General features: G+C 36.3%; 1 protein-coding gene across 3 annotated transcripts in view; it reads right to left on the reverse strand.

Annotated features, from left to right (window-relative positions):
• The window catches only part of SCAPER (S-phase cyclin A associated protein in the ER), a 150842-nt gene that overhangs the window by 105475 nt on the left and 23390 nt on the right, over nucleotides 1–21977 (reverse strand). Inside the window, exons 6-9 of one of the 3 annotated variants that reach the window (XM_072402028.1) lie at nucleotides 20825–20941; nucleotides 16765–16925; nucleotides 14944–15209; nucleotides 1122–1334 (exon numbers count right to left, since the gene is read on the reverse strand). In XM_072402028.1, the coding sequence (XP_072258129.1) occupies nucleotides 1122–1334; nucleotides 14944–15209; nucleotides 16765–16925; nucleotides 20825–20941 (757 nt within the window). Of the gene's footprint in view, nucleotides 1–1121; nucleotides 1335–10850; nucleotides 11117–12671; nucleotides 12865–14943; nucleotides 15210–16764; nucleotides 16926–20824; nucleotides 20942–21977 lie in introns of those variants that run through there. The other 2 variants (XM_072402030.1, XM_072402029.1) reach the window with 2 other exon arrangements.

Here is a 21977-nt window from a genome sequence, read left to right on the forward strand (position 1 = left end):
CTCTGCACCAGTTTCCAGTAAAATGGAGTACGGAGAATCTGCTGACTTTCAAAGGATTATAGCATTAAGTTTCCTGCACTCAATGAATCATCAAACAAAATGCCACATGCCAGTCATATACATTAGAGCAAAAATGATGTCAATATCAACAATGGGAGTCTTTCAAGGCATTTGATTTATAACTCCAGTAAAAGCAAACCAAAAAACTTTTACTATAATCACATACAACTTTAAAATCCTATAAAAACAAATGACCATATACATAGTGCTGGACGACGATCTTGTCATCTTAGTCCTACTCCAATTGGTCTCAATACTGTTTTCGTCCTACGTGTTTCAAAAATTAATATCCACTTTCTCAGGGACTATTGAGACAACCAAAGATGATCCACCTCAGACTCGCCCTCTGCCTTCAATGGTGCTGGGATAAATAGGAAGCCTCGGCTTGGGAGAAAACAAACCCATGAAGAGCATGCAACATAAATGATATTCTATAAACCGTATAAATTTCCAAAATAGTGGACTCTTAAAAAAAAAAAAGTAATATGTTGACAATCTTAGACAGCATAACACACTATGCCTCGCAAAAACTAAGTCACTTAGAGGAGCTACTGGAAACACTGGCTTTCATATACATTTCCACTCTGAAAATTAATCTTGTCAAATCCTAGAATCTTTCTAAAAATATGTGGTTCAGAGGTCTTCTCTCTGGGCAGCCCAAACTCTACAGGAACCTGCTCCCATAGTTTGTCCACAAGACTTCAACCTAAGACATCTTAAAACCCATTTATTTTCCAGAGCATATAAGAATAAATAGTGTACGCACAAACTATTGGTGTTGTATATTTTTGGCTTGGCTGACGTATTGGTTAATTAGGTTTCACTGAGGTAAAACAAGATAATTCTCATCCACCAAACAGTGATTTTCTGCATACATCATAACCTTTCTTGGACTTGCATTCATACATTTATGATCACATTTTCATCATCACCAAACCTCATACCATACAAGTTGAATATCCTCCAATAAACACCCATTCCTCACTTCAGTAAACAAGGGAAAAGGCTGAAAATGAGAGTCCTATAAACACAAAAATAAAGAGCACATTAAAAGTTCTTACCAATTTTCCAGCACTCACGTTTGAAAGATCCAAATCAGTACCACTTTTCCCTTCATCTGCTGGGTCAGGGGAGCAGAAGATATCAGAATTTCTCATTCTAGAAAGCGGGTCCAGAAATACAACTGGAATGTCCAGACAGGGCAGCGATGGGGCTGACTGGGAAGTAAATGTTCCTGCTGTCTTTATTTCTTCCATGGCTTTGTGCACAGTGAACTAAAACAGAATAAACTAACAGTTAAGTATTGCACATTTGTAGAGGATTACTAAACGTAATTTGAATGGAATACAATACATATCGTGTATAATAAAATTAAAGTAGGGATAAAAGTGAAAGTAACAGTGCATTAATCTAATAAAAAAAAAAGATACTATAAATTCAATTCAATTCAATTCAACATAAAAAATGTTATGGTTTTCTTTCTTCTTTTTGGCAAATGTTCAGTCATTTTTAATAGAAACATAAATTTGTGGTTTACCCAGCTTCATAAGGAAGAAAATATCATGCTTCAATCACAGTCCAAAAAGATAAGCCATTCAGTAATCAGATAATTGTTGGGAGGGTTTCACACTGCTGACAGTACTCAGTGGCAGGAGAGGTCTTTTAGTGACCAATTTTTATTTAATTTACTGATCATAAAAAAAATGCTTATTTTGTACTAATGCAGTAAGTATGAGCTATACTGTCCACCTAGTCAATAAATCACAATAGTCTGTGACCTCTACGTGGAATATTGGGCTTCCAGACAGGTCTCTAAAGCCAGCATTGTGCTAGGGTGTTTATAAACATTTCAATTGACTTATGAAATTGAAAATTGAACACAGTTTTACTGTGATATATTGAAATTCAGGGGCGTAACTTTGTAATCAATCTCCCAAAACAGAAAATCAAACCATAATCCATCTTTGCTATATTGCATCAGTTTTATTAATTTCTCACTTCTTTGCCTAATGCATTCCAATTCCAGCAACAGTATATTTCATTTTAGAAAAGATTTGTACTTTGTATGCATGATTAGTACCATAGTACCATAAAGGTACTAAACAGGCCCCCCACCCACGACACCACCACCTGTCTACCCCATGTTTTTTTCTGGGCACATACATTTGACTGGCAGCCTTGCCGGTCAACAGAAGCATACTTCTTTCTAATGACAAGTGTCTCCATATATGAGACTACAAAACTTTTTCCATCTCTATGAGCAGTTTTACCAAATGTCCTTTCCAAGGGTAGAACCTAGGTAAAACATTTCCTCTGGTTCCGTTTTATGCATGCAGGACCTTCAAACTATTTTTAAAAAATGTACCAAGGAACACCTTCAAGAGAATGATTGCATAAATTAAAATAAAGCAACACAGATGATTTTTTTTCCTGTCTGACTGTGTCCAAAGCCACTAAATCAGCTTTACTTACTTTTGGCTAATAAAACGTTTTTAGGTGTGTGTATGTGTACATGTGCTTGAGAAGTATAAATGTAAACTACAAACATTACACACATTTTTTATTTCCTTTTTTTTTTTTATTTCTGCAAACAATGAACAGTGCACAGAGCTCTTCAGAAAACTGTTCTGACGCCAAACCCTGTTCTTACACTGAAGGTTTAACCTGCTTACAGCAAATATCTTTGGTGGTTTGGGAAGTTTTCCGGAGTAAACCTTGGAATGACATGAAGGCGTCTCAATCCTATTACTCACTGAGTCATTGCCAAAAATTGTGCCCTGTAATCCCTTGGATGTTCTTTGCTTCTGTGCCTGTGCTGGTGATGACTTCCTTAAAAACATGTTCTATACAATGATATCATTCACCAGAAATCTTTTATTTACTATCGTAATGGGTCAAAGTACAGACCTTTTTTCCACCCCTTGCTTTACCTTTAATTGATGTTACACTTCTACAGGTTGTCAGAAGCATATAATAACAAATCAGCTTTGATCGGAAAAGTTCAGCTTAAAATATTTAAAACTCTAATAAGAGTCAAGCCCTATTGATGTTGGTAAAGCTGCATTTCATTAAAGGTACATTCCAGTCAAAATTAAATCTAACCTTTACTTTATGAAATTAATGTACGTATATCTATCTGCCACATCTTCCCAAAAAGTCTGCAACCTCTACAATCCCCACCTGTCTAAAGCTCATCATCGAATGCTTTTCTAACAATATGTCAGTAATCAATGATGTCTACAGAGGGCATAAAATGTCATCCCTGCAAAGGCCAATCAAGATGGACAAAGGTCATCTCTAGGAAGAAGAAAAGAAGGAAGTTGGCAGCGTCTGACATGAAACAGGGATGGGCGAGTCATGAGGGTTTAGTTTCACTTTAAGGTTTTTATTCAGCACAAAAAACTCTTTATTCTGTTTATTCTGACAATATATTGCCATTCCCTAGGTTTTTCTTTTACCATTATCAATATGCTATTGAAATTAATAAATAAAACCATTCTATTTCCATTACATAGCTTACACATAGCAATGAAATCATCATTCGATCTTTGTATTTCCTTATGCAATGCGGCAGATGATGTTGATGGGAGGGGGGTCAACAGGATGGTGTAAACAGTTTCCTGAATACAGGAAACCATGTTAATGACTACATATGATGCTGAATCTACATCACTGAAAAAAATAAAATCCAATGCATGAAAGTGGCCGGTCAGAGACAGTCAGGTAAGGACGGTGCTAGTAGATGCTGCACGTCCTCCAGCCAGGAAATGAAACACATTTAATCTAACTTCTGCAGCTTTTATAAAAATATTTTGAGATGCTAACAATGTGCGCTGAAATCAGAGTAAACAATTTCAGTACATGAGAGGAACCTGTAAAACCGTGCAAGACAAAAGGCAAGACTGGAGTTCAGCTTTAAAATACTATAAATCGGGAGTACACTAATACCAGGGACTCTTAAGTGCTACATCATTTTGCATACATAAATTAATAAGTACCAATATAAAACCCTGAATTGGAATAAGAGTTTCAACAGCCTCTCTTCACATGTGAGCTCTAGCAGACAGCAGGACACAATCTGACCCATTAGCAAATATACTAGATTTACTGCAGATGTTTTCTATCTATATGTACATTTGCTTCTTAACTGCATTCAGTCTGCTTGTTTTGTTGATACAATCAAACTAAAACCAGGCTGCATTATTTATCAGTATTATTATTAATGTGGAAGCCATAACCCCTTCTATACTTATTGGCTGTATTTCTGAACACTGCACTAATGATGAGTGTGGGAGGCACAGGCTACAGGAGAAGATCGCATCACTGCCAGTTTGCTGACAAATCAATACCCATTATAAGAAGCTATTTGGATGTTGATACAAACAAGTCACCATCCTCTTACTGCAGAGGAATGAGATGTGTCTTAACTGCTCTCCCATCACTCACAAAGCTTGCCAAAATCAGGAGACTTTGAAAGACATTGCTGCCATTTCTTTTCTGCTGGCAGGGTGCTCCAGATTCATCTCTGTCTGACTATTTACCACCACATTTGAAACCACTGTTTAATGCATCGTAATTCACCAGCAACAAAGGAGTTTTACCACGCCAAACAAAGAGACAGAAGCAAAAAAACAATCCAGCCCTCGTCTAACAGGATTAATTTTTTCTCCTAGTGTTTAGCCCAATCATGTCTGCGTTCCTTTACTTGGTAAGTTCAGTTATTAAGAATATACAAGAGCATAAACATGTAAACAGAAAACATTAGATAAAATAGATCTCTAGCCTGTGATAGAAACCAGAGCAGCGAGTGTTTAGTCTCCAATAAAATAAATTATCCACCAGTGTGCTTGAAGCAAAAACGCATCATTTGTACTTTCACTTCTCAAGCATTCTCTCAGTGCATGGACTTTAATCATTATTACCATAGTATATAAGTACAAGACAAAAGAATTTTTACACACATTTTTAATTTTCATGTGTAAAGCAAAAATAAATATGGATAAATAAATATATTGTGTGTTTTCAACTGCTTCTGAAAAGGTCAGTTTACTGCCTAGTAAAGTACTATATGTTATTACTATCATTCAGTACTTTGAATGATTTGCTAACCAGTATCAGCCTTTTCATCCTATGCATACATTTTAAGCAGAATATTTTAGTTTTTAAAAAAAAAGTATGTTATATAAAGTTAATCAAACCAACCACTTGTTCTTATATTATTAGAAGGTAACCAACAAACCACCAAACAATAGGGTATTTTAGATCAAATCAAGAAGCCAGACAAGCCAGAAGTACTAAGCCATTGCTGGCTATAACGTGCATACACATCACACAGTCAGTGAAGATGGTCATCAGAGGGGTTGAATACTCATACTTAGATGACAGGAGAACAAAAGTCTGGGCATAATACACAATATGTTTTATATTGCTATAAATTCTATAATTGGTATATATTCTAATCTTCACAGGATATCTGAAAAGAGTTATTTATCAGGAAATAAAGCATATGTATACTACAATAAACCATAGCTGTATTTTTAAGCTTTAGTTCATAAAAAGTAAAAATGTGCAGTTCTAAAGCTGCGTACACACGTGCAATTTTTGAACGACACCGACTGTACACACGTCAGATTCTCGCCCGATGCCGATTATCGGGCGAGAAAAATCTGACGTGTGTACGCAGCTTTAGAAACCAATCTGGTCAAATTGTTTCAAAGCCGAAGCCAGTTACAATTGTAGGGTACAGAAATTCGCTGCTCCACACTGAAATCAAAGTTCCAATAATTTAATTTGTGAGGCAGAGGATCATTCTGCCCGACAACTGCTGCTGATGGCTAGAGATGCTTAAATAAGAACTCACAACTTCACCAATCTGAGTTTCGATCGGACATTAGTATACTTGTCATTCACAGGTATAGTAATGCTGCCAGAGCCAGACAATGACGGTTATCATCATTCAGCACCTGGATTGGCATGGAGCTCCTGTCAGGCAAGGCAAGCTCTTCTCAGATGCCCCCTTGCATTAATACCTGAGTAAAGTAAATAATGGGGTTGGGGTCCTCATTGTTTACATTTCTTCAGCCAATTAGGCAAGAGGGTTATCAAAAACAGCTGTCCTCAGTAAACCTCCTGTGGGATTGGCATTACACAATGTGCAGTTAAAAGCAGATAACACAGAATCGGTTATCCTGGGACTTCCTATTTAGACATGACTGGACCCTCAAAGGTAATTACCAGTTTAAAAAAAATCCAACTAGTTTCCTGCCAACAGACAGCAATAACACTGTGGTTACATTGCGGCGGTGAGGCCCTACCTTCAACAATAGCCTTTGCTACCATTAAGGGCAGGTGGGGTTCTAGTTTTCGCTAAAAGTAAAGGGGATTACACACTTTTTCCACCCTTGGTTCTTAAGATTCCAGAGGGGCACAGATCATTCATGCCCTTCTACCCAAGAAGTTCCCAAGCCTGTTAACCACCTGGGCGTTTACCCCGAACCTGGTTCAGGGTAAGAAAACTTGCTACAATCATTTACCCCGAACCAGACGTGGGGTAGCTAAAAATAGAAACACGCGTTACAATGCAATCCGATTGTCATACAACATTGTATGACAATCGGATTAGAACTGAAAAAAAAACACTTACCTTGTCCCCACAGCTCCTCCGGAGACATCTTCTCTCTTCAGCCTTCACCCAGCGTGTGAAGTGACGATCTCCGGGGTTTCCCGGTGATGTCGCTGCAAGCGTCGGTGCGGGCGGGAGGCGCTGCGGGAAATTTAAATCACTTTGCACTGAACTCAATATAAAAAAGGCGTATTGAGTCCAATACAAAGAAATCTTTATGTAATATATATATAATTGTATTATATATAATATATAAGCTACCGTACAGTTACATTATACTATTTTTTATAACTTTTTTTTATAAATTTTGGGTTATGCCTAAGAATTATAGCCTACAATCTAAAATAAATTTCCATGCAAAAAATGTTTTTTTTCCTTTTTGCGTGGAAGTACGGAAAGAATTAGAACATCCGGCTTTCGTGTACGCATCCTTCCCTCCCTGTCAGTACATACGCCCATCGTCGGGGGTCGTAGCAGGAAATTCAAGTATTTTGTATTGGATTCAATACAAAGTTTATGTGGTTTTGTCTATAGGTATGTGACGTTGGACTCTGTTTAAAAATTTACACTAGGGAGGTGTTTTAGAAAAATATATTACTATACAGTATACTGAATTATTGCATTTTCAGTATTTTTGATTTATTTATGCATTCTTGTTGATTTTTGTGTTTTTTATTTAATTTTAATATTAAAGTTAATTTTTTTTTTTTACATGATTGTGTGTTTCAAACTTTATTATATTCAGGATATCAACTAGACCCTTGTTCGGACAGATTTCTGTAAGTTACAGGTCTACAATAAAAAAAAAAAAAAAAATTCATGAAAAACAGTGTACTGCTTTTGGTACAGAAATCCAGACATCAGTGAAACGCCCAGGAGGTTAAAGGGTTTGGCTGAAAAAAATAGTGGGGATCCCACTACACACTACACTTTTACCAAGGACAGGACAGTCTTTCTCTTTCACCCCAATGCACATAATTCTTTCACAGCTATTGTCAGTGTCAAATGTTACTATATCCCTTATGATATGCCACTACAACTCCTTCCCATTGTCACTTTTATTCATGTTATTTTACAGATCTATTAATAACCTATTTATTGTAAATTTAGGCATTTTGTACCCTAGGTTTATACTTGAGACAAAGCCTCTTCCTGTTTTTTTCAGGTCAAAGTAGGTATCTTGGTTTACATTCAGATCAGGTATTTTCAAGTACTTGCAGTTTTTAGCCAAATATGCTGAACACTATGCCACAGAATAATCACAATATATAAACATTTTTGTATTAAACCTGTGGACATGTCCCTATCACACAATGGTCAATAGGTTCAAAAATATAGTAATGTTCTTCAAGATTTGTAACACAAAAAGTAAAACTGAGCTAGAAAGCTAACTTAATCCAACCACATCAAGGGTTGTGACTTGACTTTACATTAAGAGGATAGGGCTTGCTGGTACTCTCTCATAATAAGTGAATCAGGACTAAGCGAACTAAGCGAATCAGAGCTGGTAGGAGAGCAGTAAGGGCAGAAGTAAGTTATTTATTTAACAGCCAGTATCTGTATGGAGCAAAAGCACAGAGAAAGGGCAAACTTGAAATATTCACACACAGCATTGATGGCACCAACAACAGCCAAAGTTTACTGATTAGACCACATTGATTTCAACCAAAAGATAAGGAAGAAAGAATAGAGAAAAACCCCTACTAGGATGCAATATAGTACATCATGTACAAACCTGATTCCACCATACACTATAAAACCTACTCAGAATAAATAAAGAGGGTCCAACAGAAGGCCCCCTGATATACAGTTGTATTGTCACTCATACAGAACATGTCAGAGGAATGAAAGAAGATATTGCCCTCCTCAGGCGTGATTATGGTAAGTGCCAGAGCATAATGATGCTTTAGAAGATTGTGTCCATAAACTGGAAGACAGCATGATCCCTTTTAAATTAATTTCAAAACAACATTAAAGAAAAAAGTTACCAATGCTATAAACTGGAGTATATGCCTGAGGTGCAATAATGAACATGCGTGAACATTCAAAAGGCACTAAAATGGTTCACCAACATATTTAGAAAGAAAATTTTGCTGCTAACAGGGTTCATTTAGTCATGCCAGACCACTGCTCCTCTCAGATACAAAGCAAATATATGCCCATGTAAACAAGACATTTATTCAGAATAGTCTCTTTACCAAATGCACATGACAGTCGAGATAGATACTGTACACACTGACTTTATATATAGTACAAGTGACCAGTGCCATGACAGAACAATCATCAAACAGCAAGTTTACTGTAAAGAGAAGAATTATTGGATACCAAAATAAACAATGTGCATAAGCGGTGAAGCATTCAAATTTCTTCCTTATTGTAGTGCAGGACTTTTCATTGTTATTAATATAAAAAAATATAAATATGTCTTCCAATGAATGAAAACAATGTATGAGGAATAAATGCCATGTGGCAGAGTTTCAAAGAAAAATAGAGAAATAAATGAATAATAAAGGACATATAGTAGTCTAAAAAACATTTACTATTGCATAAAAAAATCACAATGGCTAAAAACTATTTATAACAAATGTTAATGATTTAACTGTCCCTTGATGCAGCTGAGTAGAAAATCCAGATAATACTCTGCCTGACCCTTTTTCCAGTCACATTGCCGTCTAAATTACCTAGCTTCTCTTCTTACAATGGCCACATACTGCCTACTGAACAGCTTTATTTTTTGGCTTGAGCCAACTACAGGAAAATTGATTGCTTGTTCCCTATCAGTTTATTCTTAAGCAATCTGCTGCCAAATTAAAACCTAACAAATTTTTGGCTGTGCATTGAATGTCCATCATTCAGAGAAGAAATTTCCACTGCTGTTGTTATCCAGCTGGGAGCTCTTCTGTGCAAATATATTGTGGTTGCCAGGCCCAGACATTCCATCCACTAACCAGTGCTTGCCTCAATGTACAAAGCTAAAAGAATGGCTTGGCTCCACACTGGTCCAGTATGACTGACTTTAACTATTAAAACCCCAGTCTTCTACAAGAGCATATTACTCTTATGTTACGGATATCCTTTAAAGACAAACTGTATCACATAGTCTTGCTTTGCATTATTAAACATAATATACAGTAAGTTGTAAAAAATAGACAAACACCTCTTTAAACACATAAACCTTTTCATACCTTAACAGCACACAATTCACTTTTTCAGAACACTTTCAAAACAAGAACTAAAAGGTTTATTTGCATACAGGTAGTCCCCGGGTTACATACAAAGACTGTAGGTTTGTTCTTAAGTTGAATTTGTATGTAAGTCAGAAGAGGTACATTATTTTATTAAATGCAATTAGGATAGATGTTTAGGTCAACATATTATTAGGCATCATGGTGTCAGTTACTGTATAAAATCCTCACTGTGAGCTGATCACAAACAAAGCAAAAAAAAATCTTTATTAAGCCTAGACATTCATTAACTTCCTGAGCAAAGTGTGCTTTCTTTTGCAAAAAGAAACAACTGCAGTTTGTCTTGGTCATTAAAGAGTTACCGGCTGCAGAAAGAGCTAACCCCTAAGATCACCCACAACCTCAGCTGTGTTTAGCAAAAGATTTCTTCTGCAAGTCATGCAAACTGACCCCTCCAAGCCTCTGTTCTGAGCTGGAGCGAGCAGGGAAGCCCGGTTTGTATCTAGGAGGCATCCAAATGTTGAATGTCTATAACCCGGGGACTACCTGCATTGCTTATTCTACACTGAAAAAACAACTATGGGCAATCTGACAAGCACAAGGAGGAGTCTTTTTTTAAAGCATTTGACATTCACTGACACTTTCCATGGTGGAGAATCTTGTGTTTTAAGGACAGTAATTGATTCTCCACCAGGGAATGTTTGACTTATTGTCATATTTGCTGCTTTATTAATAGACTCCAAAAGTAATAATATTTTATTTTAATTGTTAATAAAAAATATAACTTGTTTAAAATTTTTATTTAAAACCCACATGTTCTGTGTCTGTGAATCAAATTATTAAAGCCAAAAATAGCCAAGCAACTAACATTTTTTTTTGTTATTTGTCTTACCCCCACAACAGGTATACTGGAGCTATTGAAGCTGCAGATATATATATATATATATATATATAAAATATTTGTTTGTGTGTATCCCCCCTACCTGTGTGATTTCAGTCAGAGGAATCTCACATGGACATAGTAATTCCTTAGGTGGAGGTTCCACAAGAACAGGAGGGTGTTCAGACTTTGATGTCTCTTGCAAAGTATCTTCTGAAGACTTAAAATAGATGTTTTCTTTGTCACTGTCATCCCTTTGTGGAAGTCCTAGATCAGGACGAGAAGCAGGCTTGTTTGTGATAGCTGAAGATCTGGAGCGGATAGGCCTTCCTCGCTGTACTGTCTTCCAGCCTTCCCCATCCATTCGGTCTGTAAAATCCATATTAGAACATTAGATTTTGTCCATAAATATATATATATATATATATATATATATATATATATATATATATTTATATATATATATATATATCATAAAGCATCTAACCAGCAGTGCAAACTTTTCTTATGTTCTCCTCTAGAGAGGACTCTGTGTGAGGAACGTGTGTGACTATGACAGTTCTCATTAGTTGAATGCATTGTTTAAAGGAGTGATGTTTTAGTTGTGAACCAATGATGAGCTAAACACCATCCTTATATTAAGAGTTTCTTGTTTTGCCCCAGTTGCTGCCATTACAAGGAAGTATATAACATTTTCCACCATGCAAAATCTATTATTACCTTGGCTGTAACTGTAAAACTGTAACCCTTTAACTGGTGGTTCAAATACAAACACAGGTTTCCTTCAGAGGCTTTATAAAAGTATTTTTATGAAACATGCAATCAATTAAGATCGATGATAAATTAAAAACACAAAGAAAATAATACTTGCACATAAAAAAGTACTCTTTAGGTGGTACTAAATAAAGCTACCTAGCTAAACAAATTGTCTTTTGTTTGTATAAAAAAATGGAGAACTGGAGAAAAAAGTAAATGCCTTTAATTCTCTATACATGATCCTGTCAAATGGTAATTCTCAGTCATCTATCCTCTTTTTCTCCAGAAACCATTGGCTGCTGGCAAAAGGACAAACTGACACAACTAGCTACACAAACGGGTATTTGGGATCTCAGAAAGTTTCATTTATAAACCAATGCAGCAGACAGTTAGTAACATTATGACCTGGGGTTTGTGATCTCAACTTTTATTCCCCAAGGACATTTTTTAAATACGCTTTCAATTTTAGAAAAACAAAGACACAGAACTAGTGTTCCCATCTGGAGTCTGTCCACTCCACTTCCTTATCCTCTCTGATAGATTTATTACTGGGAGAAAAATAAAAAGCTTTAGAGGAAGAGAAGGAGGTGTTTTGTAAGAGCTTCTTAACACCACTGAAAACAGAGAGCTTGACTACTATGTTTACAAAGTCCCCATTGACACACAAAGCCAATTAGGACCTCTTTAGGTAAATCAGGAGTAGTATTCCCCAAATGCAATGGATAGAATAAAAAAAGGCTACATACAAAACAGGATCAGAAAATTTTTTTCTGTCACAGTAGATAATTATTATTACTTTCTTCATCCTTTTGATATAAACAAATCAGGTATAAACAATAATAAAGGCTGATAAAAAAGTAGCCTTAACTTGACAGATTATTGTCATCAAAAATTATTCACCTATAAATATTCACCTTTATATTTTTTTTTAATTTACTGAAAATGCAAATTAGTATTTATCCTTTGCAGTGCAGGGGGGATACACTGCTAAAATAACATTTTCCCCAGAGTTTAGCAATTAATGACATCTTTTGCTAAATGTAATGTGAAAAAATTGTTATAATTATTAAAAGATGACAACTAAAACATCTGAAGTCAGATTCTAACAACTTAGAAACACCTGCTGTATGGTTGCATTTGATGATTCTTTATTTTATTGTTTTTTTACCATTTTCATGAAGCGCTCTCTGTACAGGTGCAGCTGAGCATGGATGCACAATCTCTGTAGCTGGACTATTTGTGGAATTCCCATGACTGGCTTTCACCTTATCAGCCCAACTAACACCTGATGGAGTCAGACGTCCAGGTGTAATACTGAGAGATGGTCCCCTGAAAATACATACCATATGGGGTTTGTAAAAAAGCTTAAAATTTTACAGACATAGAAGTATATAACAAATATAAAAATGGAAATTAGGAAAGAGTGAACATTGATCAATGAGTGAGAGTTGTCCAGAGCTCTATATCTCCAAAACCTCAGTCTATTATTTGAGGGTACAAACTATCTTCTGCAGGGGAGATTATTAGAATTCGCAGTGGCAGTTAGTAACCTTCTAAAATTCTGACTGAAATTCTTCCAACTGAAGGCACTGAATACACAAACTGAAATTTTCAAAGGCAGAGAAAATCTTTGTTGCCTTGTCACCTTTAAGGACATTCAGTGGAAATCTCTAAGATGAACTTTGTTAGGGGCAAAATCAAAGCAACAAACAAGCTGATAAGGTGTTGATGAAACCTTAGGTTGATGTTTTATTGAAACTGCAATTTTGATCAAGCTGAAGAGATCTTCAGTTGTAAAAACTGACTGATGTAAAACATGTAATGAAAATGTAAAACATTTACAAAATGCATGTTACAAAAATGTAACCACTGCATCACCAATATCATAAGCAACAGCAAAAAAGCATTTATTAAAGGCTTTTTTTTCTGACCTAAAACTTAAAGCGTTAATGACACAGAGGTACATTAGCGTGGTACCCAGTGGGAAGAATGTCTTCCACATTGCAGGCCAGTGGGAAGAATGCCACCCTTTAAATAGCCAAAAAGATAATTGGTATTAGTTAAATTGACCTGAGAGGTCAAAATTGCTCACTACTTAAAGAACCCCTAGCAACCTCTGGAGGAACCGTGGTTGATAAATACTGCTGTATACCAACCTTTTCAGACCATAATGTGTTAAAAAAATAAACTGTCACAATGCTGCTCCCTGGACACAAAGGGTATTCTACACTTCCTGATAAAATACCAGATCACCTGCCCCACATTGTGCTCCCTCCCGTCATCTTGTACACTACAGTATGTATGAGCAGGCAGGAAAAACTACAGCCTGTGGTGGGGAGCATATTCATCCTGCCTGAAGGGTTGAATATTTGCATCAGCGGAGAAACAGCAAATTGGCGGCTTTTCAAGGCACAGGCCACCAGAGAGGTAAGTTTAGACCCTCATCGTTAAATGTAATTCTTCTTTCTGTTTTGACACTGCAGTGACCAGATCACATTAAGAATTTACAGGCTTTTTATGGCTACAGCTGCAGTCTTATTTATGGCTTCACTGGAAAACATTCGTACTGCAATGGAGTAGATTTATAAATTATAAAGGGTCTAGGATTAAAGTAGCAACCCTGTGTCTGCAGATGACACAAAGCTATAACGTGGAATTAAGCTTTTGCAAGAGGCCTGACCACGATTCACAAAATGAATGTGAACCGAAATGCTAAAAAAGCATGTATGTTGATAAATGTAAAGTAAAACACTTGGAAGATATAATCACATTCTACAAATATATAATTTTCATCTAATTTCTAAAAAAAATAAAGGGAAGGCTGAGGAAATTGTTTGAGCTAATTGTTACAAGGACACACAATTTCTGACTGGATCAACGGGTATCCTTTAGTACTTGCAGAAAACGTAATTAGCCTAAAAAAAGAAAACCGAAGTTGCCACCACATCTAAGGAATAGTCAGCTGCTTAGGGATTGCATATATTTTAGGCCCAGGCCCAGTAGCACATACAAGCAACACAACCTATCTGCCTACTACTTCTGACTGGTTTCACTTTCTGCCTGGAAGTTAGGTTTTAAAGCTGGTTTTAGACAGATTTGCGTATGGACTTAAAGGGTCATCCTTAAATCCTGCTGCAAGCGGTAACCCCGAGCCACACTCGGGGTAGCTAAAAAAAAAATTAAAATAAAGCTTTACCTGGTCCCATCATTGTCCTTCAGTGTGCTGCCCTGGCGAGTGCACTGACGTTCCCCGGGAGCTCCCGGTGACGTTGATGCTTGCGTTGGTGCGTGCAGAAGCTTGGCGGGAAAATCTAATTATTTTGTATTAGATTCAATACAAAATGACTGTATTCAATCCAATACAAAGTAACCATTATAATATATATATATATATATATATATATATATATAAAATATTTGTTTGTGTGTATCCCCCCTACCTGTGTGATTTCAGTCAGAGGAATCTCACATGGACATAGTAATTCCTTAGGTGGAGGTTCCACAAGAACAGGAGGGTGTTCAGACTTTGATGTCTCTTGCAAAGTATCTTCTGAAGACTTAAAATAGATGTTTTCTTTGTCACTGTCATCCCTTTGTGGAAGTCCTAGATCAGGACGAGAAGCAGGCTTGTTTGTGATAGCTGAAGATCTGGAGCGGATAGGCCTTCCTCGCTGTACTGTCTTCCAGCCTTCCCCATCCATTCGGTCTGTAAAATCCATATTAGAACATTAGATTTTGTCCATAAATATATATATATATATATATATATATATATATATATATATATATTTATATATATATATATATATCATAAAGCATCTAACCAGCAGTGCAAACTTTTCTTATGTTCTCCTCTAGAGAGGACTCTGTGTGAGGAACGTGTGTGACTATGACAGTTCTCATTAGTTGAATGCATTGTTTAAAGGAGTGATGTTTTAGTTGTGAACCAATGATGAGCTAAACACCATCCTTATATTAAGAGTTTCTTGTTTTGCCCCAGTTGCTGCCATTACAAGGAAGTATATAACATTTTCCACCATGCAAAATCTATTATTACCTTGGCTGTAACTGTAAAACTGTAACCCTTTAACTGGTGGTTCAAATACAAACACAGGTTTCCTTCAGAGGCTTTATAAAAGTATTTTTATGAAACATGCAATCAATTAAGATCGATGATAAATTAAAAACACAAAGAAAATAATACTTGCACATAAAAAAGTACTCTTTAGGTGGTACTAAATAAAGCTACCTAGCTAAACAAATTGTCTTTTGTTTGTATAAAAAAATGGAGAACTGGAGAAAAAAGTAAATGCCTTTAATTCTCTATACATGATCCTGTCAAATGGTAATTCTCAGTCATCTATCCTCTTTTTCTCCAGAAACCATTGGCTGCTGGCAAAAGGACAAACTGACACAACTAGCTACACAAACGGGTATTTGGGATCTCAGAAAGTTTCATTTATAAACCAATGCAGCAGACAGTTAGTAACATTATGACCTGGGGTTTGTGATCTCAACTTTTATTCCCCAAGGACATTTTTTAAATACGCTTTCAATTTTAGAAAAACAAAGACACAGAACTAGTGTTCCCATCTGGAGTCTGTCCACTCCACTTCCTTATCCTCTCTGATAGATTTATTACTGGGAGAAAAATAAAAAGCTTTAGAGGAAGAGAAGGAGGTGTTTTGTAAGAGCTTCTTAACACCACTGAAAACAGAGAGCTTGACTACTATGTTTACAAAGTCCCCATTGACACACAAAGCCAATTAGGACCTCTTTAGGTAAATCAGGAGTAGTATTCCCCAAATGCAATGGATAGAATAAAAAAAGGCTACATACAAAACAGGATCAGAAAAATTTTTTCTGTCACAGTAGATAATTATTATTACTTTCTTCATCCTTTTGATATAAACAAATCAGGTATAAACAATAATAAAGGCTGATAAAAAAGTAGCCTTAACTTGACAGATTATTGTCATCAAAAATTATTCACCTATAAATATTCACCTTTATATTTTTTTTTAATTTACTGAAAATGCAAATTAGTATTTATCCTTTGCAGTGCAGGGGGGATACACTGCTAAAATAACATTTTCCCCAGAGTTTAGCAATTAATGACATCTTTTGCTAAATGTAATGTGAAAAAATTGTTATAATTATTAAAAGATGACAACTAAAACATCTGAAGTCAGATTCTAACAACTTAGAAACACCTGCTGTATGGTTGCATTTGATGATTCTTTATTTTATTGTTTTTTTACCATTTTCATGAAGCGCTCTCTGTACAGGTGCAGCTGAGCATGGATGCACAATCTCTGTAGCTGGACTATTTGTGGAATTCCCATGACTGGCTTTCACCTTATCAGCCCAACTAACACCTGATGGAGTCAGACGTCCAGGTGTAATACTGAGAGATGGTCCCCTGAAAATACATACCATATGGGGTTTGTAAAAAAGCTTAAAATTTTACAGACATAGAAGTATATAACAAATATAAAAATGGAAATTAGGAAAGAGTGAACATTGATCAATGAGTGAGAGTTGTCCAGAGCTCTATATCTCCAAAACCTCAGTCTATTATTTGAGGGTACAAACTATCTTCCGCAGGGGAGATTATTAGAATTCGCAGTGGCAGTTAGTAACCTTCTAAAATTCTGACTGAAATTCTTCCAACTGAAGGCACTGAATACACAAACTGAAATTTTCAAAGGCAGAGAAAATCTTTGTTGCCTTGTCACCTTTAAGGACATTCAGTGGAAATCTCTAAGATGAACTTTGTTAGGGGCAAAATCAAAGCAACAAACAAGCTGATAAGGTGTTGATGAAACCTTAGGTTGATGTTTTATTGAAACTGCAATTTTGATCAAGCTGAAGAGATCTTCAGTTGTAAAAACTGACTGATGTAAAACATGTAATGAAAATGTAAAACATTTACAAAATGCATGTTACAAAAATGTAACCACTGCATCACCAATATCATAAGCAACAGCAAAAAAGCATTTATTAAAGGCTTTTTTTTCTGACCTAAAACTTAAAGCGTTAATGACACAGAGGTACATTAGCGTGGTACCCAGTGGGAAGAATGTCTTCCACATTGCAGGCCAGTGGGAAGAATGCCACCCTTTAAATAGCCAAAAAGATAATTGGTATTAGTTAAATTGACCTGAGAGGTCAAAATTGCTCACTACTTAAAGAACCCCTAGCAACCTCTGGAGGAACCGTGGTTGATAAATACTGCTGTATACCAACCTTTTCAGACCATAATGTGTTAAAAAAATAAACTGTCACAATGCTGCTCCCTGGACACAAAGGGTATTCTACACTTCCTGATAAAATACCAGATCACCTGCCCCACATTGTGCTCCCTCCCGTCATCTTGTACACTACAGTATGTATGAGCAGGCAGGAAAAACTACAGCCTGTGGTGGGGAGCATATTCATCCTGCCTGAAGGGTTGAATATTTGCATCAGCGGAGAAACAGCAAATTGGCGGCTTTTCAAGGCACAGGCCACCAGAGAGGTAAGTTTAGACCCTCATCGTTAAATGTAATTCTTCTTTCTGTTTTGACACTGCAGTGACCAGATCACATTAAGAATTTACAGGCTTTTTATGGCTACAGCTGCAGTCTTATTTATGGCTTCACTGGAAAACATTCGTACTGCAATGGAGTAGATTTATAAATTATAAAGGGTCTAGGATTAAAGTAGCAACCCTGTGTCTGCAGATGACACAAAGCTATAACGTGGAATTAAGCTTTTGCAAGAGGCCTGACCACGATTCACAAAATGAATGTGAACCGAAATGCTAAAAAAGCATGTATGTTGATAAATGTAAAGTAAAACACTTGGAAGATATAATCACATTCTACAAATATATAATTTTCATCTAATTTCTAAAAAAAATAAAGGGAAGGCTGAGGAAATTGTTTGAGCTAATTGTTACAAGGACACACAATTTCTGACTGGATCAACGGGTATCCTTTAGTACTTGCAGAAAACGTAATTAGCCTAAAAAAAGAAAACCGAAGTTGCCACCACATCTAAGGAATAGTCAGCTGCTTAGGGATTGCATATATTTTAGGCCCAGGCCCAGTAGCACATACAAGCAACACAACCTATCTGCCTACTACTTCTGACTGGTTTCACTTTCTGCCTGGAAGTTAGGTTTTAAAGCTGGTTTTAGACAGATTTGCGTATGGACTTAAAGGGTCATCCTTAAATCCTGCTGCAAGCGGTAACCCCGAGCCACACTCGGGGTAGCTAAAAAAAAAATTAAAATAAAGCTTTACCTGGTCCCATCATTGTCCTTCAGTGTGCTGCCCTGGCGAGTGCACTGACGTTCCCCGGGAGCTCCCGGTGACGTTGATGCTTGCGTTGGTGCGTGCAGAAGCTTGGCGGGAAAATCTAATTATTTTGTATTAGATTCAATACAAAATGACTGTATTCAATCCAATACAAAGTAACCATTATAATATATATATATATATATATATATATATATATAAAATATTTGTTTGTGTGTATCCCCCCTACCTGTGTGATTTCAGTCAGAGGAATCTCACATGGACATAGTAATTCCTTAGGTGGAGGTTCCACAAGAACAGGAGGGTGTTCAGACTTTGATGTCTCTTGCAAAGTATCTTCTGAAGACTTAAAATAGATGTTTTCTTTGTCACTGTCATCCCTTTGTGGAAGTCCTAGATCAGGACGAGAAGCAGGCTTGTTTGTGATAGCTGAAGATCTGGAGCGGATAGGCCTTCCTCGCTGTACTGTCTTCCAGCCTTCCCCATCCATTCGGTCTGTAAAATCCATATTAGAACATTAGATTTTGTCCATAAATATATATATATATATATATATATATATATATATATATATATATTTATATATATATATATATATCATAAAGCATCTAACCAGCAGTGCAAACTTTTCTTATGTTCTCCTCTAGAGAGGACTCTGTGTGAGGAACGTGTGTGACTATGACAGTTCTCATTAGTTGAATGCATTGTTTAAAGGAGTGATGTTTTAGTTGTGAACCAATGATGAGCTAAACACCATCCTTATATTAAGAGTTTCTTGTTTTGCCCCAGTTGCTGCCATTACAAGGAAGTATATAACATTTTCCACCATGCAAAATCTATTATTACCTTGGCTGTAACTGTAAAACTGTAACCCTTTAACTGGTGGTTCAAATACAAACACAGGTTTCCTTCAGAGGCTTTATAAAAGTATTTTTATGAAACATGCAATCAATTAAGATCGATGATAAATTAAAAACACAAAGAAAATAATACTTGCACATAAAAAAGTACTCTTTAGGTGGTACTAAATAAAGCTACCTAGCTAAACAAATTGTCTTTTGTTTGTATAAAAAAATGGAGAACTGGAGAAAAAAGTAAATGCCTTTAATTCTCTATACATGATCCTGTCAAATGGTAATTCTCAGTCATCTATCCTCTTTTTCTCCAGAAACCATTGGCTGCTGGCAAAAGGACAAACTGACACAACTAGCTACACAAACGGTATATATATATATATATTATATATATGCTACTGTACAGTTATATTACAGGTTTCAGTATTTTTGATTTATTTATGCATCCTTGTTTTAAAAGATTTTTGTGTTTTTTATTTAAAGTTTATTATTAAATGTATTACTTATTATTTATTAAATATTGGACATATTTCAGTGAGTTATGCCTAAGAATTACAGGCCTACAATGTAAAATAAATTTTCATGAAAGACCATGTAGTGTTTTCCCAGAATGTATGAAAAGCCCCAAAATACATACAGTGTGCTTTTGACGAAGTATAAATGAGATTGTAAGCTCTTTAGGAAAAGGTCCTTTATCCTCCTGAGATTGTAAGCTCTTTAGGAAAGGGTCCTTTCTCCTCCTGTGTCATTTTTTGTATCTGTTTATCATTTGCAACACCTGTTCAATATACAGCGCCAGTGTTTAACATAGATTTTTTTTAAAGCTGGGTGGGAAGAGATTGTAGGTGGGTGGCAGCCTCTGTATTATGACACAACATTTCAGTAACCACCCAAAGACAGCCAGGAAGGTTACTGAAAAGTGCTAGGTGATGTGAAAAGGGGCTGGGGAGAACAGTGAGCGCTGCATAACATGTGTTTACTTCATAAATACAATTTATTAATATTAATAATTACTCATTTGTTACACAACTGTTGCAATTGATGAACAAATCACAAGTCCTGCTTAAATTGGGCTGGTAATTCTGCCCCAAATCTAAAACAGTATATGGATAGGAAACTCTTTGTTATCTCGGTGTAACATTTAGCCTGTTTTATTTTCATACCCAAAATTGAGAGCCCTCCTTGCACTAGAACTCGAGGTCACTCTATCAGACGATGGACTGGGCAAAACGTGTCGTCCAGGAGACATTTTCTTTACTTCCCATGCTAAAGAAGTGGGTCTGCAAAATAAAATTCTTGGTTTAAAATAAAAGCTGCATTTATCAGGACTGCACTTAACATCAAAACAGCATCTTCTCAAACAGGTAAATCACAAAATGCAATTTTACTAACAAATCAAAATTAAGTGTCAATATATATATATGGATGACTCCATTAAAATAAATTTGCTAAAATTCCTCCAAAAATATATCCAGTGTTTGCTTTTATTTGTGGCTAATCTAGTCTGGATCTGTTACTGTGAAGGGGATGGGTGCTCCATGTCAACTTTTGGAGCATAGATAACTGCGTGGTTGCTCGGATCATGTGATCGACTTAGCTTAATAGTTGAGGCTGGCCAATGGTAAACACCCTAGCGGGGATACCCAGCAGGTTGTTGGGGGGAATACTGAGAACGATTAAGTTGTTCCAATAACTAGATCAGATTAGCTTAACAGGCGGAACAGGCTTGTGGAAAATCGCAATCTGGGGACATCCTGGCCAGGCAAAAGCACACAGAGAATTATTGCTTGGCTGATCCAATCATATCATCAGTTTAGCATAAGAGGAGAAGTTGGCTGGGGGTGAATCACCCAGTGGGGACTTCCCTGTGTGGTCTGAAAGACTGACAGATACACTTGGTCATTGATGACTGACTCACATTTCCCTGCAGGGAAGATTTATAGGGGGGACAAGAGATGTAAATAGGGTGGCTCACTTTGGGGATATCTGTAATTTGCTTAGCCAAGCTACATTTCAGAATTTTCAGGTAGTATGGTGAGGGAGCCATCTATAGGAGTGGTGGGTATGTATGCAGATTGAGCTCATGGCTGCTTTTGTTTAAGGGAATTATGTTGATTGATGTTGGGCAGTTGCTCTTTGGGACTGGTGGTTTGTGTAGTAGCTATGTAGCTGAAGATGCTAAAGTTCACTTATAAATTATACCTGCTCGTGAAATTGGAAAGGTTTAAAAGAATTGATATAAGCAACCAAGACTAATAGGACATATGACAATAAGGGTGATCAAAGAAAAACTCAAATTGAAAATATCAGTTGATA

The sequence above is a fragment of the Pyxicephalus adspersus genome, chromosome 2 (assembly GCF_032062135.1).
Source record: "Pyxicephalus adspersus chromosome 2, UCB_Pads_2.0, whole genome shotgun sequence".
NCBI classification, from domain to species: domain Eukaryota; kingdom Metazoa; phylum Chordata; class Amphibia; order Anura; family Pyxicephalidae; genus Pyxicephalus; species Pyxicephalus adspersus.